Source organism: Metarhizium acridum (genome assembly GCF_019434415.1).
Source record: "Metarhizium acridum strain ARSEF 324 chromosome Unknown scaffold_555, whole genome shotgun sequence".
In the NCBI taxonomy this organism is placed as follows: domain Eukaryota; kingdom Fungi; phylum Ascomycota; class Sordariomycetes; order Hypocreales; family Clavicipitaceae; genus Metarhizium; species Metarhizium acridum.
This window is the reverse complement of record NW_027094039.1, coordinates 1,152,713-1,179,670: the sequence shown is the minus strand read 5'-3', so window position 1 is coordinate 1,179,670 and position 26,958 is coordinate 1,152,713. Positions and strand designations below refer to the sequence as shown.

General features: G+C 52.2%; 14 protein-coding genes across 14 annotated transcripts; 6 read left to right on the top strand and 8 right to left on the bottom strand.

The window, feature by feature from the left end:
* Positions 1 to 285: 285 nt before the first annotated feature.
* On the bottom strand, positions 286 to 633 carry J3458_019085 (uncharacterized protein; the record flags this gene model as incomplete). Its single annotated transcript, XM_066121400.1, has 1 exon — positions 286 to 633. One exon carries the CDS (start codon positions 631 to 633, stop codon positions 286 to 288), a length of 348 nt encoding a protein of 115 aa, XP_065973757.1.
* Positions 634 to 724: 91 nt separating this feature from the next.
* On the top strand, positions 725 to 5,201 carry J3458_019084 (uncharacterized protein). Its single transcript, XM_066121399.1, has 3 exons — positions 725 to 1,065; positions 1,144 to 5,011; positions 5,146 to 5,201. The coding sequence occupies exon 2, from the start codon at positions 1,527 to 1,529 to the stop codon at positions 4,071 to 4,073; it is 2,547 nt and encodes an 848-aa protein (XP_065973756.1). The 5' UTR covers positions 725 to 1,065; positions 1,144 to 1,526; the 3' UTR covers positions 4,074 to 5,011; positions 5,146 to 5,201.
* On the top strand, positions 4,785 to 6,351 carry J3458_019083 (uncharacterized protein; the record flags this gene model as incomplete). Its single annotated transcript, XM_066121398.1, has 3 exons — positions 4,785 to 5,011; positions 5,146 to 5,287; positions 5,365 to 6,351. The coding sequence occupies 3 exons, from the start codon at positions 4,785 to 4,787 to the stop codon at positions 6,349 to 6,351; spliced, it is 1,356 nt and encodes a 451-aa protein (XP_065973755.1).
* A 378-nt stretch (positions 6,352 to 6,729) lies between these two features.
* J3458_019082 (uncharacterized protein) lies at positions 6,730 to 7,407 on the bottom strand (the record flags this gene model as incomplete). Its single annotated transcript, XM_007810182.2, has 1 exon — positions 6,730 to 7,407. The coding sequence occupies one exon, from the start codon at positions 7,405 to 7,407 to the stop codon at positions 6,730 to 6,732; it is 678 nt and encodes a 225-aa protein (XP_007808373.2).
* A 5-nt stretch (positions 7,408 to 7,412) lies between these two features.
* On the bottom strand, positions 7,413 to 7,817 carry J3458_019081 (uncharacterized protein; the record flags this gene model as incomplete). Its single annotated transcript, XM_066121397.1, has 1 exon — positions 7,413 to 7,817. One exon carries the CDS (start codon positions 7,815 to 7,817, stop codon positions 7,413 to 7,415), a length of 405 nt encoding a protein of 134 aa, XP_065973754.1.
* A 319-nt stretch (positions 7,818 to 8,136) lies between these two features.
* On the top strand, positions 8,137 to 9,144 carry J3458_019080 (uncharacterized protein; the record flags this gene model as incomplete). The annotated part of the gene is made up of 1 exon (XM_007810181.2): positions 8,137 to 9,144. One exon carries the CDS (start codon positions 8,137 to 8,139, stop codon positions 9,142 to 9,144), a length of 1,008 nt encoding a protein of 335 aa, XP_007808372.2.
* A 697-nt stretch (positions 9,145 to 9,841) lies between these two features.
* Positions 9,842 to 10,504, top strand: J3458_019079 (uncharacterized protein; the record flags this gene model as incomplete). Its single annotated transcript, XM_007810180.1, has 1 exon — positions 9,842 to 10,504. The coding sequence occupies one exon, from the start codon at positions 9,842 to 9,844 to the stop codon at positions 10,502 to 10,504; it is 663 nt and encodes a 220-aa protein (XP_007808371.1).
* Positions 10,505 to 10,900: 396 nt separating this feature from the next.
* On the top strand, positions 10,901 to 12,802 carry J3458_019078 (uncharacterized protein). The gene is made up of 3 exons (XM_007810179.2): positions 10,901 to 11,275; positions 11,360 to 11,442; positions 11,508 to 12,802. The coding sequence occupies exons 1-3, from the start codon at positions 10,965 to 10,967 to the stop codon at positions 11,783 to 11,785; spliced, it is 672 nt and encodes a 223-aa protein (XP_007808370.2). The 5' UTR covers positions 10,901 to 10,964; the 3' UTR covers positions 11,786 to 12,802.
* On the bottom strand, positions 12,052 to 13,871 carry J3458_019077 (uncharacterized protein; the record flags this gene model as incomplete). The annotated part of the gene is made up of 4 exons (XM_066121396.1): positions 12,052 to 12,383; positions 12,438 to 13,162; positions 13,219 to 13,683; positions 13,750 to 13,871. The coding sequence occupies 4 exons, from the start codon at positions 13,869 to 13,871 to the stop codon at positions 12,052 to 12,054; spliced, it is 1,644 nt and encodes a 547-aa protein (XP_065973753.1).
* Positions 13,872 to 15,142: 1,271 nt separating this feature from the next.
* J3458_019076 (uncharacterized protein) lies at positions 15,143 to 16,078 on the bottom strand (the record flags this gene model as incomplete). The annotated part of the gene is made up of 1 exon (XM_066121395.1): positions 15,143 to 16,078. The coding sequence occupies one exon, from the start codon at positions 16,076 to 16,078 to the stop codon at positions 15,143 to 15,145; it is 936 nt and encodes a 311-aa protein (XP_065973752.1).
* Positions 16,079 to 16,936: 858 nt separating this feature from the next.
* MRS2_5 (magnesium ion transporter) lies at positions 16,937 to 17,871 on the bottom strand (the record flags this gene model as incomplete). Its single annotated transcript, XM_066121394.1, has 2 exons — positions 16,937 to 17,207; positions 17,267 to 17,871. 2 exons carry the CDS (start codon positions 17,869 to 17,871, stop codon positions 16,937 to 16,939), a joined length of 876 nt encoding a protein of 291 aa, XP_065973751.1.
* Positions 17,872 to 21,120: 3,249 nt separating this feature from the next.
* J3458_019074 (uncharacterized protein) lies at positions 21,121 to 21,387 on the bottom strand (the record flags this gene model as incomplete). Its single annotated transcript, XM_007810176.2, has 1 exon — positions 21,121 to 21,387. The coding sequence occupies one exon, from the start codon at positions 21,385 to 21,387 to the stop codon at positions 21,121 to 21,123; it is 267 nt and encodes an 88-aa protein (XP_007808367.2).
* Positions 21,388 to 23,160: 1,773 nt separating this feature from the next.
* Positions 23,161 to 24,012, top strand: J3458_019073 (uncharacterized protein; the record flags this gene model as incomplete). Its single annotated transcript, XM_007810175.2, has 2 exons — positions 23,161 to 23,262; positions 23,318 to 24,012. Exon 2 carries the CDS (start codon positions 23,476 to 23,478, stop codon positions 24,010 to 24,012), a length of 537 nt encoding a protein of 178 aa, XP_007808366.1. The 5' UTR covers positions 23,161 to 23,262; positions 23,318 to 23,475.
* Positions 24,013 to 25,556: 1,544 nt separating this feature from the next.
* On the bottom strand, positions 25,557 to 26,098 carry J3458_019072 (uncharacterized protein; the record flags this gene model as incomplete). Its single annotated transcript, XM_066121393.1, has 2 exons — positions 25,557 to 25,955; positions 25,988 to 26,098. 2 exons carry the CDS (start codon positions 26,096 to 26,098, stop codon positions 25,557 to 25,559), a joined length of 510 nt encoding a protein of 169 aa, XP_065973750.1.
* Positions 26,099 to 26,958: the final 860 nt, after the last annotated feature.

Genomic DNA, 26,958 nt, shown 5'->3' with positions numbered 1-26,958 from the left:
CCCTCAGGCTGCAAATTTCCACAACGATAGACAAAAGGACCGGGGCATTTCGATTTTCTCCACAGATTCCAAAATCACATCAAACGTCAAGCGGGAAAAAGCTGACACTTGATGCCCGCTCCCGTCAATCAGCATTATAAATTTTGGCATGAATAACCACACAAGCCTACAGTGTGCTTTGCGACGATTCGCAATACAAGAAGAAGCGCAGCTAGCTTGGTCGACCCGCCAGGACACCGAATCCTTGTCATTCCCGTTCTTGTACCAAAACGACTACTACTACATCTATTGTTTGGTAACCGGCCAAGCCTTGGCCAAATCACGATTGAGTCTTGGTGATGAGCGCATGGGCAGAACATGGACACCTTTCTGGGGGCGAACACAGCCCCATTTCGACTCCATTGCGGCATCCAGCAACCCCTGGCGAACAGCAAGCTCGGCGACTAACACAACGCTGTCACGCTCCAAGCCAAGATGCGGGACTTGAACATCCGTCTCCATTGGTTCCATTCTGGCAGCCTTGGCGTTGAATTCGCCGGAAATGACATCTGTAATGCTTGAAAGTCTAGAGAGTTGGGGCTGTGCCGACAACACGGACTCGCATGTCAGCGGGAAGCGGGCCAGGAGCGCCATGAGTGCATCTTGACAAAATTTCGGGTTGGTCCACTCGACTGCCCGAGGAGAGGGATGCACATCTACTCCGGAGTCCGTACTCATGCACGATGGCAGCATGACAGCCCCAAACTGGCGACCAACGTACGGTTCGTGGTGGCAGAATTGGTGGGCTCGGCATTAACTTGTCCGAAGTACATATTCCTGTGTCGTCAAACACAAGTACAAAATGAGGCGCTCGGATGCAGCGCGGTCACTCACTTCGCCTCATTAGCCAAGCGAAAGAAGTCAACCCCACAGGCACAAGGGAATGTGGCACTTGGACCCAAACCGAAGCGCCCAAAAAGCCATCGGAGTGACACTGACTCACTGACAGTGACTAGGTCTGCTGTCTGGCAAGCTGGACCTGGCCTGGTTACTCAACGAATTGCCGTACATGGTACGGAGTAAGGAGTATGTACGTGGTTACGGAGTACTTCCATTGTGTTTAACTGGTGGCGCTCGATCAGAATAATCTGACCCAATCCACAGAGATGCATCATGCCCCTCGGTTTTCGTCTTTATATTCTTTGACATCAGCCCAAGTGGTTAGTCTCCGACGTCTTCACAGCATTTTTTATATCGAACTCGCGATTTCTATCCCATGGAATCTCTCTAGGGCCAAATCCTCTATGTATAAAGTCCCAGTTACGCCTTAGCAGAAGTCGGGTGTGTTTGCGTCTAGCGCCACAGGTCGACACCACGAGTTGCCGGTGGCAGCCTCTCGCCCAGCCCGTCTGCTCGAATTTTCCCGGCTTTTTGAAATTTGGCACTATTTTAGCGATTTCTCAGTTTCTGTATCCTTACATGCTTGAACCTTTTCATTCTCTCATTTCTCGAATACACAAACGACGGCTGTGACCCATGCTCTGAACATGGCAGACAGCCTCAGCCCCGTGCCCCAAGGCGACCGGCCCATCCTGGAACGTCGCCGGTCCAAGAACCCGATCAAGAACATAATGCAACACCTCACGGTAGAGCCACCCGACGATGATGATGGGTCACCACGACGAGAATCACTCATCCGACGCCTGAGCTGGCGCAAAAGTCGGAGTCCTTCAGCTCACTCCGATACGTCCACTCCAAACTCTGCAACTGTCCGTAATGTTGACCGGGCCTTGTGCACATCTTGCTCAAGTCTAGCTGTTGATATAGAGTCCACTTTTGATGAAGTTGACTCTTCTTTTACAAAAGTCCTCCATCCAGGCGCTGTGGACGCTTTTGACAAGAAGGAGTACTTCATCTCGCGGCTTCGAGGACTCGAAGAGGACAAATGGTCGACAACGTGTCCATTGTGCAGGCTCTTTTGGTCAGTCCATGTACCGGGCGATGGTGAGGGTGACTATAGCTTGTCTGCATTTTCAAGTCGAGACACCAATTATCTCATCGACCCCATCAAAATGTTCGACATGGACCACCAAGCAAGGGCCAAGGCGAGAGGCTGGGCCCCCGGCTACCTGGCAGTCACACCAAAAAAGACGGGCTCCGGTGCAAAAAGCTGGGAGCCCCAGCCAGACTGGTTTCGAGAAAGGGGAATGCTGTATAGGACGCTCCCGCAAGCGTCCCTGGAGCCATTCTCTGCGCGAGGGCGAGCGAGAACTAATGAGAGGAATACGCCAGAGCCCCCGGCCCTACTGACAGACTCGGCTTGGCTTCAGAAGGGAATTTGGGGAAGGGAAATCGGTCAATCAGCGGATATGTCTATTGCTCGTAACTGGTTGCAATTTTGCGACAGACATCACCAAGGACGATGTGGGCGTCGCCAGGTCGCACGAGAACTTGCCGGGTTCAAACTCATTGACTGTGCTCGATCCCCACCACAGGCGGTCGAGCGGCCGCTGAGTGAAGACTATGTCGCTTTGAGTTATGTATCTGGGAGCAACGTGACGGACCCCTGGCCAAAAGCAATTCGGGACGCGGTTACGGTGACTCGAGAGCTTGGATTTCGCTATTTGTGGGTTGATCGCTTTTGTATCGACTCAGCCAGATTGCAGGAAAGAATGCATCAAATCGGCCGTATGGATGAAATATTTGAAGGAGCTGCGGTGACCATTATCGCTGCTCATGGCAAGGACTCCATGCAAGGTCTGCCCGGCGTGGGCTCGACTGCAAGGCTGGAGCAGCCCAAGTACAAATTTGCCGACGGAAATGTCACACTTGTTTCCAGCATGCGCGATCCTCGGCTTGACATTATGGAATCGGTTTGGTATACACGCGGCTGGACTTATCAGGAAGGCCTGATAGCGAGGCGGCGCCTTGTATTCACAGAACAGCAGATGTACTGGGAGTGCGAGGGCATGTCATGCCCAGAAACCCTTGTCCTGCCACTTGCCGCGTACTACGATAGAGACCAAGAAAAGATGTGCGATTTTGTACGGCCAGGTTTATTCAATGGGTTGTCTTACATTGATGGTAGCTGGGAGGTTTGGAAGAAGCTGCCGCAAAGCATGGAAGAGCCCAGTACCCTCAGCATCTTCCGAACCTCGGATCAGCATATCATCGAGTACACCAAGCGTCAGCTTACGTACGATGGAGACTCACTTAGTGCTTTCATGGGAATTACGAGACGTCTGGAGAAGACTCTTGGAAAGGACAAGCTCGGGAGCATTGTTGGAATTCCCCTATGGTGCCCGATCACCGATAACACGGCGCGTCCCGGGCCGGCTCGAACCAAACTCCTGTTTGCCTTGACGACCAGCTTTTGGCATCACAAGGGAGATGATCAGCCGCAGAGAAGACGCCATTTACCCAGCTGGACATGGGCTGGTTGGCGAGGAGCAGTGCGACTATACTCATCCATTATCGTGATTGAGCAAGACGGCACCAGCAAAGAAAAGAAGCTTTTGAACCACCACTATGTGAGCGCCACGCAGTTGACTAGGAACGATCCCTCATCTGTGAAATGGGCATACTCGCCAGAGATGCTGGTTCTCGGCCCCAATAGCCAAGTTGTATATGATTTCTCTGCCGCGAGTGGAGCTCCTCCTACGTTTTCCCCGGGCCGCTATCTGCTGCGCATTACCAACCCGTTGGTTCTCGATAAAGTCAAGGCACGGGTCCACAACGGCGGGTGGATATTTAACGATGTTTGTGTCGATGTGCGACTCAGTCGCGGCCGGGGCACGGAACCGAGCGCAACGGCACCCTTGGCATCGGATGTCAATAAACCCAGTGCGATTCGAGAATACCTAGAGCATCACGCTCGTGGTGAGCAAATGACAGTGCTGTGGTTTGTCGAAGAAGCCACCATTTTGCTCTTGGTTATTGAGAAGACTGAATCTGGATCTTGGGAACGTGTTGGAAGGGCGCGAATGGGGTTCGGTGAAGATGCAAAGGACGTGGTGCGACGGTTTGGCAGCTTGGAAGTCATGATTAATCACCTTCCCCTACGTCGACTTGGGTCCGACATTTTGATTGAGTAGAAAATGTCTATCCTGGTCTTGCACGGTTGAGTATGGAGAGCCCTGGATAGTTGCGCATTGCATCTTGGGGTTTCAATGGGAACGTTGCTAGGCAGAGCATTTTATGTTAGCGGGGCGCTACGGTCACCATTGGAAGCTAGAGAGACGGAACAGAAGATTGAGTAATGGCAGCTGAAGAGGTACAAGTCAGCCTGCGCATATTACTGTTTTGTATCGAATATTTAGCATTGTAAAATATTTGTAATAATACCACAGCATCCTTTTCGACTTGTAATATTGTTCTTCTCAAAAACGGCGCCACCAACTAACGCTGCTTCCATCCCCATGCGGTCGAGGCTATGCTGTCAATAACCATCGCAACGCCAGCGACCGGCGCCAACAAAAGGCCCTCAAACCCTCTCGCAGGCCAGGTGATGAGACATCTGCGCCTTCAATGAAATTGAACTGAGTCTCCCATTGCCATATCGGTCTTCGGGGCGCGACCGAGGGCGGGAAGCGGAAATGTCCATCCCCACACCACCTTTTAGCCCGTCTGACGGACCTTTGCAAATCTCCGTCAGTCCCAGCGTTGGGTGAGGTCAGCAAAATTAGAGTCTTAATAAATTCCCACGTCTTTCCTCCCTCTCCCATCCTGAGACGGTCTGCAATCATCCTCCTTTACCTTGGCTATCGTCGATACAGCAGCTTCGTTCCTCAACGGATATAACCGCCATGACGGCTGATCTTGCCCCCGCAGCGTCGTCCACATCCGGCACTTCCGTGCCAGCCACGCGGGTAAAATCATCCGCATCGACGACGAGCCAGTTTGGATATCCGCGCGGACACTTGGGATACCTGAGTGAGCATGAGGCCGAGACATTGGACAAGTTCAAGAATGTTTTGGAGGAGAGGGGCGCTTGGAAAAGAGAACCTGCCAGTCACGACGACCAGACGCTGCTGTAAGTAATGGATTTGTGTCTAGGCCCGCGGTGTTGAGACGTCCATTGGATGGATGCGTTCAAGGGGCTCTAGAGCGTCAATGACGTTTTTTTTTGGCCGTGCTGACTTTTTTATTTTTCCCCTTTGTATATAGTCGCTATCTACGTGCGCGCCGTTGGGTAGTGGAGGATGCTTACAAGCAGTTCAAAGACACGGAGGATTGGAGAAACGCGAATCACATCGATACGCTGTATCGCACCATTGAGCTGGACGCGTACGAGCAAAGTAGACGACTGGTTGGTTTCTCTCCCGTGCAGCTTGAAGTTCCACAAAAGCCGGCACAAAACTAACATTGAATCCTGCGGGCTTCGAGTATCCGCAATGGACGGGTCGTCGTGATCGTCGCGGAATACCCCTCTACGTCTTTGAGATCAAGAACCTCGACTCCAAAACCGTCTCCGAATACGAACGTCTCGGCGCCAAATCCACCTTTTCCGACGCCCAGACCGATGGCAAGACACCTCCTGGACTGTTGCGCCTGTTCGCGCTGTACGAGAACCTGACGCGCTTCAGTCAGCCCTTTTGCACGCAGCTCACGGATCGAGAATTCCCCGACGTCCCCGTGACCATGAGCACCAACATTGTGGACATTTCGGGCGTCGGGCTGAAGCAGTTCTGGAATCTCAAGGGCCACATGCAGGCGGCCAGCCAGCTTGCCACGGCGCACTATCCCGAGACGCTGGACCGAATCTTCATCATCGGCGCGCCCTTCTTCTTCAGCACCGTATGGGGCTGGATCAAGCGCTGGTTCGATCCCATCACGGTGTCCAAGATCTTTGTCCTGGGCCCGCACGAGGTCAAGCCCACGCTGGAGGCGTTTATCGAACCCCGCAACATACCCAAAAAGTACGGTGGCGAGCTAGACTTTTCGTTTGGACAGCTGAGCGTGCCGGATCCGAATTGGGAGGGGGTCGTAGAGTGGGAGAATGGGTATTCGTCGTTTCCAAGTGGCCCCTTGTTGTGGGAAGACGTTGACGACGGCAAGAGAGCGGCCTGTATCGCACTGGGTAAAGACAAGGGCACGCCCAGGAAGGTGCGCATCTGCACGGTGCCAAAGACGTGGCCTGCCGAGGAGGATGGGCAGACGCAGACAAACGGGCAGAGGGCCGACGTGGCAACGGAGGGAACCCAGACGAATGGCGAGGTGTCGGAGGGCACACAGACGGCTGAAGATACGAGAGACGATGGTGCGCAGACCGGAGAGGCGGACGGGATTACGAATGGCGAGATTGTAGAGAAGCTGAAGCTGACGGAGGGGGAGACTGTGGCTGCGCGGGTTGCGCCGGCTGCCACTGCTTAGACGGACTATTTGGATGTCTTTTTGTATTTTCCTGGATCTAGACGCATATGTGTGCATGCTGGATATGCGATAAATCGGGATATCATCTCTCAGGGTGAAATGGCGGGCGCTGGGTTGTTGGGCACGGGTTCATCTTGTCTTTTCTATCCTTTGGATCTTGGTCATTGGACCGTTGGAAAACAATGCTCAAGTGCATATTCTAGCGATACCCATAGGCGCAGCATAAAGTAAAGTCTATTTATATATTACGACTCTTGACATGATGTATCCAAATGGTGTATTGCCTCTATACAACTTTGCCTTGGCCACGACGTGGCGATCCTCAAGCTCGCCTTGAACATTCCTCCCCTCTCTCGAGTAAACTTTGAGGCTTCAACGTCAAACACTGCCCTTTCTGACGCCCCTCCGTCTCCGCCAGTCTTGCACACCCTTTTCAATCTCCGCCCAGCAAACCCCGTCCCTGACCAACCTCATCGTGATGCCCAGGCTTTCCGTCTCCTGATTCCTACTCTCGTCATCAAAGAACAAGATATCCTCAAACTCGACTCCGGTCCTCTTCTGCAGCAACTCTATATGCCGAATCTTACTGCCGGGATAAATCTCCATCCCGGCATCAAACACATCCAGGGCCTTGCGGGGCTTGTCTCCTTCCCGTGTCGGCGGCAGGTGCAGCATTTTCAACAGGTCCCTTGCCAAGCCGGGCGCATGGGTTCGTGACGCGACGCCGAGTTTTATAGGCGTGCTAGAGTCGGACACTGCGCGGGGGAGAAGCTGGAGGATGTGAGGAACATCGGAGTAAAAGGTGTACTCTTCGCCGTGGCGATCCGTGGCGAGGGAGTGTGCCGCGTTCGGCTTGAGCGGCGGCGTGACGTGTGTGTCTACCCAGAATGGCCAGAGGGTGTAGTCGAGGTCGAAGACGACAAGCTTGGGCAGCGGGAGAGTTGGGTCCGTCAGCGACTGGGGGATCTGGGAGGCGGACGATGTGGCGACGGCTGAAGAGGGGGTAGTCGAGGCAGCGGATGTGAATGACGACTGCTTGGAGAGTTTGCGTGGCATTTCGGCTACGCGTCGATGAGAGGTTGATGGATATGTTGTCCAGGGAGGTACGTGGCATGTGCTTTGGTGTTGAGGGGTGAAATGGCTCTATGACGCAGGTGGGAGTCAAATTGGCACTTGGTGCCTGAGATGACGAGCGCCATTTGGAATGATTTCATCATTGAACAGTGGGGGGCGCGCAATCGAGCTAAATGTTGTGCCTGCCTTGTCGGGGACCCGGCTGACATTTCGATATTTCGACTGGTGTTTTTTGCGGCGCACCACGCATGTAGCTGGAATAGTAGCAGATTGGCAGTATTTGGAGTCGTGAGTTGGAAAGCGTCTGCGAGTCTGCTCGACGACAAGTTGTTTCCTCCTTTGTGCGCGACGACGCTGCGTGGGTACATACCAGGCCCATTAATTGATTGCATGTCAACTGGCGACCATCTGGCAACCACTTCAACATGGGAAGTCACGGCTGTCAACCCAGCCCAAGTTTCGTCGACATTGTTGTGCCCGCCAACAACATTGAAGTTCTCTCACGTTCACAGTTCAAATCTCCCATTTACGCCGCCTTCATTTCGTAACCCGGATATATTGATAAGCCAGTTGACGGCGTGACAGCCCTGCAGACAGCGATCTTACCACATGATATTCTATTCGCCAACTCGCATCAACATGGCGAACGCACATCCTTATTTCCCTTGTTATGGCATTTCGGAATGGGAAATACATCCTGCCAACAATACAATGGATTTTGTCATTCGGACGGCCACTGGATGGGCCATTCACGTCGACATCAACCCTTCATATTTCCTCCGCTCCCCACGCCTCCTTCAAGAGTACAGCCGCTACATGGAAGCCCTACGAACTCGTCATCTAACGATGGGCAGCGTAGACGCTTTGAATTGGCTTGCCACTCCGTTTCGACTTGTCGTCGCAGAACTGGCGGAGCACAGTCCGCCTCTGCCGGCGGGGGTAATTCCAACATTGTGGCACTATTTATCCGCGCCCCGTGCCGTCTTCCAGCTTCATGCGGTAGACGAAAACTTTCGGCCTGTCCGAATAGCATCTAGTCCGAGGTCGTTGACTGCCGTGGCCACTCGCATAGATGAACAGTTTCTAACAATGCCCCATCGGTGGACAGTGTGGTATCATCCTTGCAGAGTGCAGATCGATATGCTTTTCCGGCATAATCCAATGATCAACCCACCTTGCAAAGTTTGGGCTTTAAGTAAGAATCATCAACCTGCTGTGTGCTATTTCAAACAGTTTCGGTCTGGGTACGTCCTAGGGGAGGAGAATGCAAAATTGCTGGCACAGAAGAAGCTGGCCTTGGCACGGGGGACAGCTAAGAACCGCCATCAAATATGCACTCTACACGGACTGGTGCTTGATGAATCTGGACACGGTTTCGTTGGCATGCTCTTCGACTGGATTGACGTGAGAGGGATCATGTCGCGCAACCAAGTAGCATCTGCGTCTCACCAGCTGCGAGACAAATGGGCGCAGCAGATCAAATCGTCAGTGGAAAAGTTGCATAGTGTTGGAGCAGTCTGGGGCAACGCGGCGTGGAATGATGTACTCATTGATAGGAACGACAATGCATGGATCACAGGTTTTGGGGCCAGCTATTTGCCGGGTTGGGTAGATGCGGACAAGAGAGGAACAGTGGATGGCGACTTGCAGGGTTTGGAGAAAATATTGGACATGCTACAACCAGCATCACGAAGAGCGCCAACTTTCTTTTCTTTCTGAGTCTCTCTGTCTTTTCTGTTTTTGGCTTCAGTCACTTTTCGCGCGGATGTCTTGGGTCAGCGAGTAACTAATATACATACAACAAACCAGAGTTTTTAGCAACATTCAACGCCATGTCCGCTTCCATCCGCGAAATGAGAGCCTGCAGCAGTGAATCCATTAATTCGTATAGCACGTGGCTGACGACCTTGATGCCTCGCCTTGCTATTTATTACGAGTAGTAGTAGTAGTAGTAGTGGTGGTGGTGGTGGTAGTGCTGGTATAGGAGGACCCTCAATCATTCAAGGGTCTGACTCGCAGAAAGTTGAAACTTTGGAATGGGACGAATGGCCTTCAGCCCCTCCTGGCCATGCCCGAGGCAGAGATTGTTGGAGTCTGGAGATTGTCAGATGCTGGCCTCAAGGAATGGAGTCGGTTCTTGACGTAGCCGGTGGTTCGTTGGACATGGCTGGTAGCGTCATGACCGTATCGGAAGAATGCGCTTGTAGCCAAGCAGATGAAAATGGTGCATGCATCCACAAGTAGCCTCCTAGCTAAGTTGTAGTAAAACCGTCATCGATCTCACGCCCGGTGTCTTGAAGCGGGCTTTATGCCGTCTTGCGCCCCTCGTCATCTTTCCCTCTTGTACAACATCACCTTCACCCACTTGCACGGCACGCAAAGTCCAAACAATACGCCTCGACACCCAAGAGCAGCCATGGGCCTTACCGTCCACCACCTCGGCGTCTCACAGTCCGAGCGGATCCCTTTCCTCTGCGAGGAACTAGGCATAGACTACACCCTCAAGCTCTACGGGCGGGCGCCCACGCTCGCGCCCGAGGAATACAAGGCCCTCCATCCGCAGGGCACGGCACCCGTCATCCAGGACGGCGACGTGACGCTCGCAGAGAGCGGCGCGTGCATGGAATACATCAGTCGCAAGTTCGCCAATGGCAGGCTCTTCGTCGAGCCCTCGGACCCGGCATACGCAGACTTCATCTACTGGTGGCACTGGGCCAACGAGACCTTCCAACCGACCGTGGGCAGGGTCATGGTGACGCGGGCTGCCAAGATGGCCGACGACCACTGGCTTGTTGCACTGGGCCGGAACCGACTAGAGGCCTCGTTGGGCGAGTTGAACAAGAGGCTGGGGAGTCACAGGTGGCTTGCGGGCGAGCAGTTTTCTGCGGCCGATGTCATGCTCATGTTTTCGTTGACGACGATGAGGTACTGGGCGCCGTACAGTCTGGATGGGCACCATGGCATATTGAGCTACATTGAGCGGGTGAGCAGGCGGGAGGCCTATCAGAGGGCGATGAAGAAGTCGGATCCGGACATGGAGCTGGTCTTGGGCGCAGAGGCGCCGCCGTCGATTGTTTGAAAGGGGCACTCGGTCGAGGGAATGAGAGGCATGCGGATATGTAGCTCGCGACTGTGTTTACCGGTTGTTTTGCAAACTGTAATGATTGATGAAATCACTTGCCGCCGATGCTAGTAGGCTCGAAGTGAAGGTGGAAGCCAGACTGCACGGCCTTGATGGATGCGGAGTGACTGTTGTGCAGACGGGTTGATGAAGCGTTTCGTGCTGCCGGACTGTGTCTGGAGTTCCAAGCCGAACCTGCTGTGTTTGGCAGCAAGGTGAGTGAGCGGCTGCGTAACATTGAAAGATGGGACGCCATGGTGCGGCTGGCAAGCCGAAGCCGAGCTCCAGTCGCCGGCGCGGCTCTGCAGCCAGGCATTTCGGCGGGAAGCATCAAATGATCTGCATCCATGCAGCGGGGCCTTGGCCCAGGACGGTCTTGATTCATGCGGGGGCTTGGCGTCGCTGACATATCGGGTTGATGAATGTCGCGATGCCTGCTTTATCAATCAGCACGCCATCGCGCCGGCATGCTCGCCTCGCCCTGTCCATCTCCTGTTCCATTGCCAGAGCGCCGGGACGCCGGGACGACAAGACTTATACCCGCCTCACCATGCCCAATCCCTGGGACTACAAGTATCCCTCGCCGCTCGCCGGCTTCGAAGATGCGCCTCCGCTGCCCGCCGACACAAACGAGGACGGGAAGAGCCTCGTGAACCCTCCACGGGACGGACTGAGCGAGGCCTATCGCAGCTTCACAAGGCCCTTGAAAACGGACCGCCGCGGTGGCTTGTGCGTTGAATTTTCCTTGTTTCCGTCGACCTGTCGTCCTTTTTTTTTTTTTCCCTTTGTCTGGCGCGACTAACATCGGCGCAGTGACATACATGTGTATTACTTGCAGCAGAACCCGGAGCAAGCCAAGTATGCACGAGAGCTGTGGGAGCGCATCCGACGGGAGTGTAAGTCAGCAACTTGCATAGATGTACACGGAACGTTTCGGTCGTGCTGACGGCAAACTTCAAAGTCCCTGAGCTGAGAGTGTACAAATTCTGGGATGGCCCAATCGGGCCTCACCCGGTGGCCATGTTCGAGGTCAACGTCTTTACTCCCGCGCAGTTCGGGGCCTTTGTCGCATGGCTCGCCATTTGGCGCGGACCTCTGTCTGCACTTATTCACCCTAATACTAGTGTGCCCGAAGGTGAGGCGGCCAACGAGGTCGAGTTGCGGGATCACACGGAGAGGGCTATTTGGATGGGCGAGAGGTTGCCGCTGGATTGGGCGCCATTCAGACCTCACGAGTAAAAGGCCGGTAATGTGAGTCATGTTTGTGTTGTTTATTCTGCGCTAGCTCAAATTAGACTGTCATAATGAAGAGCACAAACAACCGTGGTGTTTGCCGTGATATCTTACGCCATGCATTTTACACCAGTGCTCTGGACCGGAACCAAGTTTTTGTTACTCTAATCGTGACCCGCCGTTATGATTTTCATGGACTTTGACACACAAAAACAAAGGGAAAGTAAGAGAGAAAGAAAGAAAGAGGAAGCTGCGACATTCACCACGCCTCCTCATGCTTCCACATCATTCGTCTTCGTCATTCGTCCCTTTTTCTGGGGTCGTCCATCAGGTGCAGACTGATTGTTGCGGCGCAGCCAGTACGCGACAAGTGCTACCATCACTGCAGCTCCCGAAACTGCCGTTGCTACCATCATGTCCGTTCGAAATGCCTCTGCAAACGTCATCTTGGCCAACTGGCTTTGCGAACCATGCGCCTGGGAACCTCGTTTTCCGACGGGCAGTAGGCCTCTGTGTGTCTTGGTCCGGAGTATGGCTGTCGACGCCGCGATTCCCAAACTGCCGCCAAATATACGCAATTGAGCAAGAATTCCCTGGGCCGGTGCTAGTTACTGTTAGCAACAACTGCTTGGATAAGTTGATGCATGACGGTACTTGCCGTAATGCTTTGGCGCCACCTTGATGGATGCAATCATTGTGCTTGACGACACCGTGAGGCCGAAGCCCATTCCGCAAAGCGCAATGAACCCCAGCAGCTTCGCGCTATCAAGTTCCTGAGTGGACAATGTCGTTGACAGTCCGCAGCCCAACAACATCAAACACGAGCCTGCCAACAGTGTTTCCGTAATGCCCGGGGTCTTTGAGTTGACTGCGCCACTGACAATGCTGCCCAGAGCAACAGCAACCAGCATTGGCAGCAGCATAACACCGGCCAACAGAGCAGATTTGTCCCCAACAATCTGGATCCTCAGTGGGACAATGTAGATCAAGAGCAAGTATGGCAGCCCCAGAAGGAGGGTGTTTATGACCCCAGAGGTATACACGACGCTGCGAAAGATCCCAAGGGGGAGGACTGGGATAAACCGTCTGGACAGGCCGTTTTCAACGGCGTATTCCCAGAGCATCAGGGCGCCCCAGCAAACGACGCCGACGGCAAGGGGCGCAATGAAGACGGCCGAGCCCCAGCTGCTGCCGTGGGATGCGGTCCCGGTTGTTTGGCCGGCATTTTGGAAAGAAAAGACGACAAGAACGGCGGCGGCAACGGTGAGGAAAGCTCCGGGGTAGTCCAGTTGTTTCCATGAGTGCTTTTCATGAGGCGGGAGGTATCTCCTATTCGGCCAGCCGAGGACGAACGTGGCCAACGATGCCGCCCCGATGGGACCACTATATGTACATGTTAGTGGCAGGTGCCGTATTCGGCTAGATGACGAGAGACATGCTTGATCCAGAAAACCCATCTCCAGCTCGTGTAGCTCGTCAACAACCCGCCCAGAACCGGGCCCAACACCCCAGACGTGGTAACAACCAGCCCAATCATGGCCGCAATATACTGTCTCAAATGAGCCGGACTGAGCTCCGACAACATGATCATGGACAGGGAATACAGCCCCGAGCCCCCTATACCCTGAAGCGTCCGAAAGGCGATGAGTTGCGCCAAGTTCTGGGCGAACCCGCACGCGAGCGAGAAGGCCACGAAGACGACGTACGCGACGACAAAGGCATCTCGGCGCCCGGTGATGTCTGATATGCGAGAGAAGACAATGGCAAAGCCCATGTACGCGAGGGTGTAGGAGAGAGCGACCCAGTTGACGTTGTTGAGGTCACGGAACTCGGTGCCGATGGCGTAGAGGGATGTTGCGACGATGGACGTGTCCACCATGGAGAGAAAGAGGCCCAGACATACTCTACGGGGTGGTTTTTTTTTTTTTGCGGTCAGTTCTCTTCGTCGTGATGGGAACCACTTTGCTTACCCGACACATAGAGTCCAGAATCGTGCTGGAGGGATTGGCGGCGGTTTTGTGCTCTCCGTCTGGACTGTAGATGTAAAGGAATGGGCAGAAGCTCGTGCTTCATGCCGGCCGTGTGGAGACATGTGCTACGACAATAAACGTACCAAGGTGAAACAATAATGTAAGAAGAAGAAATCTTTACTTTTTTGTTTTTGTGTCATGTGAAGCCCATGGTATTTTCTGTATAGTAGCATCTTTGAGGGGGACGGAATAGCTTAGGCCCCCGGGAATAAAGAAAACGCTTACTCGCTTCGGGCACAGGATCCCAGGCAGATAATGAGCCCTTTTGCCCCCCCGGGGGGTCCCGGCAACTTCCAAAAACCTATTCGTGATCGCTTAAGCCTGCCCAATCATGGCCAAACACCTGAGCTGCAAAGAGGACCAACAACACCGAGCATCTTCACGGTGGAGTGGAGAAGCCCGGCGACAGCTTTGGTGTTACACAAAAATCTTGGGCACCACATTAGCTGAACATGAACTGTTGGCTCGTCGACGGCACCTTTGGCCTGACCGTGACACGGAGAGGTGCCAGAGACCGGGGGAGGATGTCATTGATGAGACGCAAAGACTACTGGACGGTTCGTGACGGGACCTTGGGTCTCCACTATGGAATGAGTTTATGTCCTTCTTGTCTGGGAAGGCCCCCGATTCGTCTTACTGACAGCTGTGGCTTACTTCGCACTCGCCTAAGAGTGATAGATTCGGGAAGATGCGCTAGCAAGGCCAATCGGGTTGGAAGCAGAGGCGGGATTGGCTTTCCGTCAAGGTGAATCGGGCGGTGTCCTTGCGGGAAATTCCATTTCAGGATAGCACGGTGAGGGGAGTATTACGTGAGCGTGTTTTGATATCGTCGTACAGGGAGGAACATGGTAGCCGAATGATCTCTGTCATGAATCTTGTGGCTCTAGATCGTGGCTATCCTCCCTGGTTCTTTGCTCTGATCCTTGAGAAATGGTGCCGTCATGCAGCCTTGGCACCAGTGTGAAATGCATCCCACAAGGTTACATTGCCCATATGCAAGATGGGACGCGTTGTTTCCCAAGGACACATCATAGCTGAGCTTTTCTTATTGCCGGTAGGAGGAAATATCTTGTATCCCAGAGTCGACCAGTTTGTTCACTGAACCCTGAATGTGGTATTCCTGGTACCAACACCGTTTATGGAGAGTATTCGCTTTCTTCTTCTAATATTCGCTAGGTGGAGGGCCCGTAAGGGTTACCAAAAGCTTATTTCCGCAACCTCAGTCTTGTGGAAAGACGTCGACAAACATACCAAGGCAGCCGTCTATTCCTATGCTTTTGACCTCATGACTCCGCCTGCAGTATGCCACACATACCCCCAAGGGCCGAACTTGCTACACATGGTCCAGGATTCCTGGTGGGCAATTTTGTAATGCCAACGATCGCCATCTAGCCCACTGTTCTACCATGAGAGGATGCGCGTCCGGTTTCTGCTCCCGCAGCGCCTGAGTGTCGTGCATCCATGGCTTGCCAGCGGCAGTGAAGTGGATGATGGCCGCTTGGTCATACAAAGCCCGTAGTTGCTGGTCTGTCGCGGTGCCATTAGACGACCTAGGGCCCATCCACAGGGGAATGTTCCAATCTTCCCAGTGACTATTGAGGGTCACATATCTCTCGCTCAATCGATCCCCTCGCTCGGCGAATAGGTCGTTAATAAGGTCCATGTCGTACTTGTCAGACTTTATACTTGTCGCAGCGGTCTTGACCCTATCCCACACCGGTTTGCCTGGCTGGATCAACATGCAAGTGCTGGTGATGGTGTCATTGCTAATCCAATAAGCGGTTGGAGCCATAAAATCCGTCATTTGAGCGTCGAAAATCTTGTCCAGGTTTCGAAGTATTAGTTGGTCGGCGTCAAGCACCAGCAACCTCCGGATCGAAGAATCGTATTCGTGCAATTTAAAGGCCGCTAGTTTTAAGAGACATCCCTCGTAGTATGAGACGCTGTTTGCCTCAAGTGGCAGAGGTGTTTCCTTGACCATGCTTATATTTTCGGCAGCCAGGGCGTCTTGCATCGCTCGTGAAACACCATCAGATATGATGGCGAAAATGCGATGCCTTGTGCCCATCAAATGCTGCAAGATGTGTGCGTTGACCAACACTGAGCAGGCATAGTTGTCGCTGTTGGCGTAGAAGACGTACGCATCATATGCGCTTGGTGTGCTATACACACGGAGAGTTTGCCAGACAATGCAGATGATTGCGAAAGCAGGCACACACAGCAGTAATAGTTGAATATGGAACTTGGGTCGAGAGCAAAGGACCAGCATCGTTGATATCGACGTCCATGAGGCAGAGAAGGACAGCAAGGCACCATGGTGAGATGACTGTGTAGTAAAAGTTTGCTGTTTAATATATTTTTTTGCACCTCGACTTGTCCGAGGTGAATGACTCGCAATTCAAAAGGCAGCCAATGAACAAGGAAGGAATGCCAAGAGATGTTATTGCGGCATCATAACAATGCGACTGCTCCTCCACTTTTAAATGGAGGCTGGTTGTGGTTGTCTCACGAGTTTGCTCAAACGTTGCATGAGGCTCCAAGATTGGTCGTCGTGTTCTGTCGTGATTGTGCTCGATACCGTCTCTAGGCACCACTTGTTGTGGATAGCAGCCTCAGCCTACGAGGCTATTAATATAGAAATGAGATTAAAGTTTGCGGAGCAATACGAGATGTAGCCCGTAAGCATTAGGGTTCTCCCCTAGGGGTGGTGATATTGGGACGGTTTTGCCATTACGATTTCCCACGGCTTCTCCCTGTCCTATTCAAATCGTCAAATTTGTCAATTGGGCCAATAGCTAACAAGGTTATTGCCAGTCTTGGACAGCCGGCTTCATGTTGAGGCTCCCGCTTTCTCAAAGTGGCCTTGTTTGTGAAACCCAGACTTGTCGTAGAGGCAAGGGTTGATCTTGGCATTGATGCGGAAGAGACGTGAGGGCGATTGGGTCCGGGTACTGGCAAGAAAATAGAGTTGTTGCAGACTGTGGTTCTTGGAGGGTTGGGTATCCTGATAAATCCCGTTCGGATAAGGACCGCCCTGTTTTGCTCTCAACATGAAGTCGCATGCCTCCCCTCCAAGATGTTGGCTTGTACGTGTATATACCTGATACTGCAACTCCGTACGAGATTTTCAACCAAGAAACCCTTTGTTGCGCTTCATTGTGACTCGTTTGAGATTTCCAACTGTTCTCAAGCCAAACCAACTGGCGGCGGAGATACACAGGACGGACCCTGCTGAAACCACCACGAAGCCCAAATCCGCTTCGGTAAGCACATTCTGGATGTTCATTCCGTAAAATGAAGCCACAAATGTGCCTGTTCCCAGGGCCAGTGTACAGGAGATGAACTTCAAATGCAGCAGCATGAGCGAGTTCCGGTTTGTATCTAAAATTGTTTGCACGCTGACATGCCGTCGTCAGTATGGCTCGAGATGGGGTGTTGACCTGAATTGAACGCTTACATGTCATCCGTATTCTTGATCATAGAGGTCAAGCTCTGTGCATCCTGTGCAATTTCGTCGCATATAGCGTAGTACGATTCCAGCATGGACTCCACCTCAGAAAGGTCCTCAGGCCCATGGACATTCTTAGCATTGTCCGTTAAATACAAGGCAGCAAGGCTGTCATTGCTCTCAAGAATGTCATCTAGGACTGCCCGCACAAGTTTTGCCTCGTGTTCAAACGCACTGGCCTGCTTGGACAGCTTCAGAAGCGTACGTAGCTTTTGTCGATCAATGTTGTCCTCGAGTTCTGCGAGGAGACTGACGACTGGAGTACGCACAGATTCCAATTCATTCCTTAGTTCAACGACAACCGCATTGAGTACTGCATCTAGAACTTCAAACTCGTATGGTGGAGGTGCAACTCCGTCAGTACGGTCTGGCCGCATCCTGATTTGAAGGTCTTCCACAAACGAAGCTTGAACACTTGAGGTGCGTGTGCCGTCCATGTCGAAGAGCAAAACGCCATCTCGTTTAATTAAAACCTTGAGGTATAGGAGATTCAGCAGTATAACTGCAGGCCGTATGTCGATATGGGGCAAGTTTGATGTATCAATCTTGCGCATGTCACGGGCGAGCAGCCCGTACTAACAGGTCAGCTTGTTAGCCAACGGAGTGATTTTGATGGAGTTGCCTGCTCACTCTCGTAACCAGTTCAGACTTCTTCAGCCTCCCATTCGCAACCAATACCTGGCCCTTTGGCCCGAATTCCGTACATCTTAGTTGTGGCACAAGGCCAGTTTTCCTCGGTTGGTGACTCTGGCAGTGCAGCATTGAGCTTCTACTGCTTCTTTTCTGGCCTCCAGCATCCTGCGGCTGGGATAACCACCTCTGCAGGGTTGAGGATGAACGTGGTCGTTCGGCACCATTGGCCTTGGCATGAAACGGCCCAGTCCTAGGCAGCCGGATAAGGAAGCAATTGCCACGGTCATTACGTCGGACGTAATTTGGCGGAAATAACCGCGTGCCCCCTCGCATTGATGACAGAATCTGGGCCACATGCACCTGAGAGAACTCGAGGGCACGCGACGCGTTCACCTGAATCCACATTCTGCTCCGTGAGCGGAAAAGATTTTGCTTGATAAAAAGGCAGCCCTATCCGATTGCGTCGATATTGATCGTGACGTCCATATTCTGGTACCCTGCTGCCTCTTGGAGCCAACGCAGCTCAATCAATCCGCAGCCCGCATGCGAATGCAAAATGGTCCAGGTTTCTCAACCCAACTTGCGGACAGATGTCAGCTCTGGCCTCGGCGTCTTTGTGCAACCAGGTCAACTTAACTTGGCAATCTCTCTGCTGTGGGCCAGTGGAGACGATCCAGGTTCTTGTCATGCCAAAAGATCAACGGCAATGCCAACACCTTTTGCCCTCTCGCATTTTTCCGACTTCAATTTTGCTTCAATGAAATGCCTATTCATGCAACGAGCGGCCCATTCTGTGTAGAGGCGATGCGATAATCTCCTGCAGCTATACATAAGGTCCGATGCCAACACGAGCCCTTACCAAGGGTGTAAGCAAGCTGCACTGCTGGAGCCCGCTTGCTTGAATTCGAGCCTTTTGAAGTTTTTGGATTCTGGCCCCTTGGGCTGCTGCTGTTACCGAACTCGACTCTTTTGAGGCTGTTTAATTCGAGCCCTTTAGGCCGCTGCTGCCGAGTTTGAAGCTTTTGGCCGCGTTGATTAAAGCTGCCAGGAGATTAGCTATTGCTTTTAAATTTCATAGACCTTCATTTTTACCTTCACCTCCGGGGGCGCCTGCGGCGAGCTTTTAAACCTTGGCGCTGCTCGATGATGTTATTGTGAGATGGAATGTGTGAGGCCATAATGTAAAAAAAAGAAAAAAGAAGAATTCTCCGTAGACCAGTCTGGTTGAACAAACTCAGTCCACTCAATTGAATCACCATGAAGTCTCCTGGCACAATAGTCGATCGTCCCCCCAAACTCTTGTACTCGCTGCCCGACATGATTCCGGTTCGGTCGTCACATTCTTGTTAAGCAAAAACTCTATTGACCCGAGCTTCACCGACTCTGCTAGACGTACCGCGCTTTGGTACGCCGTATCAGGCTGCTGTATACCTGTCATCTCGTTCTTACAAACTCGGGATGATCTTGACCCGAACATGGCAGACGACACCGGCTGTCCCCCTCTCCGTCTTGCTGCGGTACAGCGTGATCCCAGTCACGATATTCTTGAGTGATTGGCTTCAGACTCTCGCATTATTCCTGCCTACCAAACCAAGGAACAGCAGCAACTGGCGCTATTCGCAAGAAGCGTGATTACCGATTGCTTAAACGACTACCAAGACGAGGTTTCATTGGTGTTGGGTTTCGCGGAAGGGAGCGCAAGGTCAAAATCCTAAATTGCTACACACTTGCTGAATAAACACTTGGAGGAAGTGTTGCATATGAGGCTATTTCAAGGGAAGACTGTTCATTTAAGTACTTGGTTAATATTTTGTACCGTTCTTTATTGCGATTTTTGTTTCTATTCTTAGCAGTTGGCATCATGTTTTAGCGACGGCTTGATTCCCCCGTGTACCAAAACATGTCCTGCATTGCTTCTCGTGGGCAGAATTACGCACGATCTAATAGGTAGTTACTCAAGCTAGAAAGTTACATCACACGACGACCAAGAGGCCACCCATTGTATCTGTTGGTCGGCAACAGTGATCAGGCTGGGCCATTCTGAAAGCGACCAAGCCCGTGACTAGGGACAGCTTAACACGTATAAAAGATGGAAGTGCCCTCCTCTAGAACTCTGCCCGGAGTTGAACTTTTATTCATCCTCTTTTCCCCCTTGTCTGCTCCCAAGCCAGCCCCCGTCCCCTTCCTAGCGGCAGCCTTTCTCCCCAATTAGGAGAGGACCCAGATCGGTCCATCGCTCCTGTGCAGCCTTCCTCTCTCCAAGGCCGTCTTCGTCGTCCTTGTCTTCTTCATTGTCGGCAACAATTTACGAGGACGCGAATGGATCGAAAAACTTTGAGCACGGACAAGACTCATCACTGGTATTCCCCTTCTGACTCTGACAGTGACGAATCCGAGCAATCGACGACTTCAAGGGAGCGTTCTTCGACATGCTCTGTTGAAATGCCGAGCGACTGCCAATGACTGCATCGGTCGTCACAGTACGCACCGACGCCGCGACGCCTCTTGGGCGTAGAGTCTCATTCCACACCGCATCGAGCTGATGGCAGTGCCGATGGAGATGGTCAAGGTCCGTGATGGTGCCTTCGGTCCCGAATGCGCCAGCTGTCTCAGTGCGGATTGGGTCGATAAGTGACCAGTTGACGGATTAGAAGGAAGGTGGCAAATTAACCAAAATGCAGCTTTTCGAGTGTTCGTATTAGTACTTCATTTCACAATCAGCCATTTTCTAGTCAGAGAGGCAGGGCGGCGAGGAAGGCGTTGAACACGGAAACCCCCAGTACAGAATGAGTATTATAGAAGCGATGTTTCCGGTTGGAATGCCTATAGCGCGCAGCTTATCCTCAGTCGAGTCAAGAACCCAGCCCTCCGCATCGTTCCGCAAATAAAGTGGAAGGTCAGAGAAAGCTCTTAGAGCTGTTCTAGGTAATCGCGCTTTTCAATCGTATCCCGGGCCAGAAAACTCGGGAACTGGTAAAGAAGCTTCCAGCTAACATCATCAAACTCCAGAAACTTTTGGGGTAAATCAGTAAATCAGGATCGAGGCGGTCAAGGGCGCTGCCAAAGCATGCCCCCTGAGCGGCTCGCACATTCAGATCCGCACACCAATGCCAAAGAGACATCTCAACAGATCCCTTTTGACTAGGCACCTCTCCTGCGAGCAGGTCTGGCTATCGATATCGGCTTACAAGCACAGCATCTGGTTGCACGTGGCACTCCATGTAAACAAGCTGAGCGCGCTCGAGTGCGTCGAGTCCGGGACCTGGCTGCAGCTGCGCAATCTGCAATTCCCTCGCAAGCTTGGCGACTGGCTTGCCCTGTGTATTTTCACGATCTTTGATTCCCGCTGGCAGTGGCGCAAAGACTTGTTGCACGCTCGCCACAGAGGTTCCCATGCTGATGAATACACGCTGGTAGAACTCATCGACGGTGAGCATGCGCGTGTTGCGGTACGCCTCGCTCACATCCTCAGCCCGGCTGACGAAGTAGACGCTGGTCCCAAACAGGCGAGCTGTACCGGCTGATTGGTATTGTCAAAATGCTGCCTTGTGAGTATTAACTGTCTCTTCGGCTCTTTGTGAGCTTGTCGATTGCATTTATATTTGCTTACCTCGCTCTATTGAACAGTTTCTGCGAGTCTTTCATGAATGATAGGCCATGACCTGGAGCTCGTCCGGACACGAGTCGTATATAATGATGGAGGAAAATTTTGGCCTGACCAAGAACTGCGAAAAAAGTGCGCGTTGAGACGGACAATATGCAAATCATCCCTTGGCGCGGTCGTTACTTACCAGGTATCCAATATGGGTATTCCTTTACCTCCAGAGTAAAGATTCGAGGTGTGATTATGAATCGCCAGCACCACCAAGAAGCCCAGCACAACATAATAGCAAGCCAAACAGCAAAAGAACGTTGTTCCTGCAACCACACTTGCAAGGCTCGCCAGTCATTGCTGAAAAGTAGTGCAATTTCCGCCGACATGGCAGCAAAACAATGGCGTAAGCAAGCAAGTGCCAAGATGATGGAGCGGATAGAGCAGTCTGCTGGGTTAAAACTAATATGATTTTCGCTGTCAGTTGTGCGGAAACATCTCGCCTATCTTTGTATTCAAGAATTTCCAAGGCCCCATCTGCGAAGAGAATCAAAAGAGTAATATGCCAGCATACGACAAGAGCTAATTTTCCCGACTCGGTCGCATCACACATCCGGCAAATGCGGCCAACTCAACCTCAATCTTTGAACAATGAGGGAATTCCCAGGTACATAGTCCAAAGGACGTGCCTATTTTCGCAGCCCCATCGGCCCAACTGGATATGCGTTGCATTTCTCTGGCGCGCGCGTTCTGACGACATGGACTGATGCAGTATGCATGCGACTCTAGAAAGCAACTCTCTTTATGCGCTAGTGCTGACTCAAAGCATGGGCACATTACTCTGGAACCCTTCCATGCGACAGTACAGCAGTAGTTGTCAATTCTCACACAATCTACAGCAATACGAAGGAGTTTTTGGCGTCCGCCGCACAGTTGGCTCACAGTATTTATTTCTAGCCAGCCCGTTCCCTGGCTCCGAAAACTATTACGAACCAAGGTCGCACAGTTCTCTCAGTACTCTGTCTGCGGGAGGCCATATGGACGTCCATCTTGTGTCGTGCTGTTGGGGGCCGGATACCCTGGTTCACGGCGCGGTTGAGATGAGTCCAAATTTAACACATACCGGGTAGCTAAATGACACACCACAAACTCTGAAAGGAAAATTGACGAAATACGTAAACAGGGTTAGATTCTGGAGAGAAGCATCGACGGATAACTAGGGTCGAGCGCGGCTTCGCACCGAGCGGCTAGCGAGACAATGCCTACATACTAGGTATGTACGTGCAAGCCGACTTGCTTATTCACATAAATCGTACTTCAGCTCGTCTTCTAAAAGCTGCACGTTGCCTAGGGTTTTTGACAAAAAAGAGACCAACCATAGGCGACAACGTCGCCATGCGGCCGCTCTAAAGCTCCCAATGGTTGCACAAAGAAGCTGATCGTCAACAAAAACAGTGCACGCAACTGATGAAGGCTCCGGAATGATTGACACAGCCCTTACTATGCTATATTTACTTGACACAATTCACGGTAGGGAACTTGCGGCTGACGGCACGCTGGTCTCTCTTCCATACCTCACATGGGAACAAGACGCGGCCCTAAGCATTCACAGCGTCATGTCAAGTAACAATTCGGTGGTAAAAATATTGAGCCCGTGTACTGGCAGCTATGACAAGCCTTTGATTGAGACACACACTGTTGGAGATTGGCAGTATAGTTTGTACGTGTTGACTTTCTTGCAACGTCATTACAATTGCCAACATAGGCTCCAACAGTCAGCATTCGCGCCCTTGCCACAACATGGCCATCCGCAAGGGCGGCAAACAGACAACTAATTAGGCGAATATTTAAACAACAGAAATGGCCCCCCTCCGCCAAATCTCAAGTCAAACACCGCTCGACCGTATCTTGTCGTCCAAGCTCACCTCCTCCCATGGCCTCCCTCGCCCTCCAATTCCGCGTCGCAGATGTCGCTGATGCTCCGCAGATCCAGCATCTTGTAGAATCCGCCTTTCGAGCAAGCGATCCTCGTCAAGACTGGACTGGCAACGTTGAGCTCGCGTCCCACTTCCGCCTCGCCATGGACGAGGTACAGTCAAAGCTCATCAATCCCGACGTCGTCACGCTCGTAGCCCACGACGCAAGCGATCCAGCGGCCCTCGTCGCATCCATCGAGGTATCAAAGCACGACGGCGCCGGCCGCCTCTCCATGATTGCCGTCGACACGTCCCACCAGCAAGGCGGCGTGGGGAGACGGGTCCTCGAGTATGCCGAAGACTACTGCCGCCGGGCTTGGGGCGTCAACAAGCTTTCGTTGAATGCTCTTTCTACGCGCAGCGCGCTCATTGAGTGGTATATGCGCCGAGGTTACGGGAAGACGGGAGAAGCGAGCCGCTTTCCGGCCGAGAGGTTCCCTGAGCTGGCTCTTCCTGGGGATATATGTTTTGTTGAGCTGGAGAAGAGCTTGTGACCGCTGTTGCTGCCAACTCCCCCCGGGCGCCCTGCCTGCGGCAGCCCCTGAGCTCCTACAACTCAAGGTATCAGACTCATTGAGTACCCGGCCATAATAAGTGCTGCAATTTGGGTTCGGGGCTTGTGGCTTGTCTACGGAGTAAGGCACCACTTTGTAGCGCAACGCCGCACCCAACGGTGCTGCTTTGATAAAAACGAGGTAGATATGAGAAGACAAAAACGTATTGTTTAGTAATCAACATAAATACATGTTCATATCCAATGATGATGCGACACAAGTATACTGCTTGAGTCCTGCGAAACGACATAAATTCCCTTCGACAATACCACCAGTGGGACAAGGTTGCCCATCACTCGCTCATTGGTTTTCTAGGTTCTGCTATCAAACATCTTCTTTCAAATTAATAACTAAATATAACGTACTAGAAGCCAAGATGCAATCAATTACTTGATAAATCAGATTCTCACTAACCTTTCTTCCACTCAGCTCTTCACATTACAATCGTCAACTCCCCAGTCTCGGCTTCGTTCTAGTTTTGATCAAGCAAATCTACGCCGAAGACGTGGCGATGCGCGAAGCATAGTGAGTGCCAAGATGAAGCCGCCTAGCTTTGCTTCTTGAATATAAGTCTATGAATGCTGCTCCACCTCAATTACTAGCCTCACATAGTTTAAAACTTAGATTACTACTATCAGCTCCAATTTTACTGTTAGTGCGTGTTTTTGTGGATCGTCGCCATCTTGCCGTTTTAATGTCAAGGGTTGTAGGCACCTTCCTCGTAGCTTAATCTTCTCGCTAGCATTGAACCTCGCACTTTTGATCTCACCACAACATCATTAAACAGCGCCGCAGACTGAAACCCACCGCAGGCGGCGTCCAGAGGGTAAAATAAAAAGAAGCTCGACGAAATTTAACGGCTGTAGCTAACTTTCAAGCAGCTTCAATCAACCCAGCCAGGACGCTTCAGATTCAGAAGCAGCAGCAGCCTAGGGCCTAGGGGGCTCGAATTCAATAACCTGAGAAGATTCGATTCTGAAAGCTTCAAAAGACTCAAATCTAACAGCAGCAGCAGCCCAAGAGTCTAGAACTCAGCAGCAACAGGTAGCTCGATGCAAGCGGCCCCTGGCAGGGCAGCTTTGCTTCCACCTATGATGGCAAGGGCTCACGTTGGCATCGGACCTAGTGCTAAATTCTTTCCGCCTACTTGGTATTTGCGACAACTCACATCTATTGATTTTACACACCTACTACCAACTACTTTATTGCATCAAACGGCACGGACAGGGTCGTTCCAAGAATCGCACTACAGCAGACGCGCTTGTTCCACGTCCACTACGGTCAAATTCCCAGGATTCACAATGGTCTTTTTAGATCTGACAGCGCCGGGAATAGATGATGCTTGACACCGTGGCCATTCAACGGCTCCCTCCGGTCAAAGTTTGTTTGGATCTGCTGTTACTACGGTGCTGGCCATATCAGAATAGTATATGTGAGACGTGGTGTTGAATGGGACCCCCGGGTCGTTCTGCATGTAGGCCATATCAGACGCCTGGGGGATGTCCTCCCAACTCTCCGCCTCCAAAGGACAGGATCGAGCATCGAAGTGAAGCCTCCAGGTTGGAACACCTGCACTTGGCGTGTGGAAGGCGTTCTATCGGGCTCGGGCAGGTGTATGCCATGTCCGACACTGCGGCACCGATTCGATTCCACGGTGTGCTATTCAGCGAGTTTTGCCACAGTAGCTCAGGATGCGTATCAGGGTCCGGATACAGCTCATTCAGCAGGGCGAGATCTTCATTATTGGTATTGAGGTTGTTCCAGTGGCAATACTCGACTAAATCGTCTTTCGTCTCGAGGTTCTCTGGTGCGGGGGGCTTGCCCTCGTCGCTGCAGTGCGTGGTAATCACGGGGAGGTGGAAGAATGTGCCGTCGATACCAGACTGTGAGCCTCGATTTTCGAGAAATGGCCCACCAAGAGCTGGTTTGGAAGGACCAGCTTAGCCGGCAACAGGACTTTTCGTATAGACTGGTACTTGTCTCGGCAACCCTGGGCTGCCGGTGCTTTGCGAAGACAGTTCATCATTTTCGAGTCGCTTCTATTCGTTCAATAGTTGAAGCGGCCATCAAGGCCTCACAAGCTTGCTTGTATCTTGGGGCTTCAGGCGGCGGAGGCGGCGGATATCCCTTGGTCGTTGCTAAGGGGGACTGCATAATCGCTCGGGCGAATGTAGGCTTGCCCTTGATATCGCGGTACTGGAACGACGTAGAATGCGATCCGGCCGAGACACCACCGAGGATCACTTGCTTGGCATCTCCGTCGAAAGAAGACAAGTGCTTCTGCAAAAACTTGGGCTGGAATTGCTGATCCCGGACAAGATTCAACAGGCCCTCTCCTTTGAAAAGCTCGCTTGACAGGAACGTCAAATAGGTAGTTGAATCTAAGCCCAGCAACGGGGATCTTGGAAGAAGCAGCAAACTATGCGCCGTTAAACCCGCTGCCGGAGCCGAATTGACGGCTTCTCTCTTGTATCCCAACCAGGGTTGGAAGCTTCCGATCCATCAAGACTCCCGCGGTGCACCAGACGTTGAAATTTGGGCAATCCTCGCTTCGTCCGGCGGGATTTTTCTGGTAATGTACATTGGGCCGTACTCTGTCGCATTTCTCGTCTCGTCAACCGGACGGGGGAAGTCTTGGACGGGGGAAAAGCGTCTGTCCCCAACGGGTTGTGCTTCAAAGTCGACTTCGAGCCACGCATTGACAGCAACTGGCAAAGGAAACCACTCTGGGTTTGGAGATTTTGGCTCCAGCAAGAGGTGCCTACCCTGACAGGCTGACCACTGGGACATGACTCTCTCATCAACCGAGTAGATGAGAGAAGCAATTGCCAGCAGCAAGGTGAAACTCATCAAGGCGTTGAAGATGATTATGACGTCTCTTTGAAA

Bases quoted from the DNA above. Each gene is read 5' to 3' on its own strand.
- J3458_019084 (XM_066121399.1), top strand. From the start codon at position 1,527: ATGGCAGACAGCCTCAGCCCCGTGCCCCAAGGCGACCGGCCCATCCTG.
- J3458_019078 (XM_007810179.2), top strand. From the start codon at position 10,965: ATGAATGTCGCGATGCCTGCTTTATCAATCAGCACGCCATCGCGCCGG. The intron at 11,276-11,359 runs GTGCGTTGAATT...ACATCGGCGCAG, and splicing joins ACGGACCGCCGCGGTGGCTT to TGACATACATGTGTATTACT. The intron at 11,443-11,507 runs GTAAGTCAGCAA...CAAACTTCAAAG, and splicing joins GGAGCGCATCCGACGGGAGT to TCCCTGAGCTGAGAGTGTAC.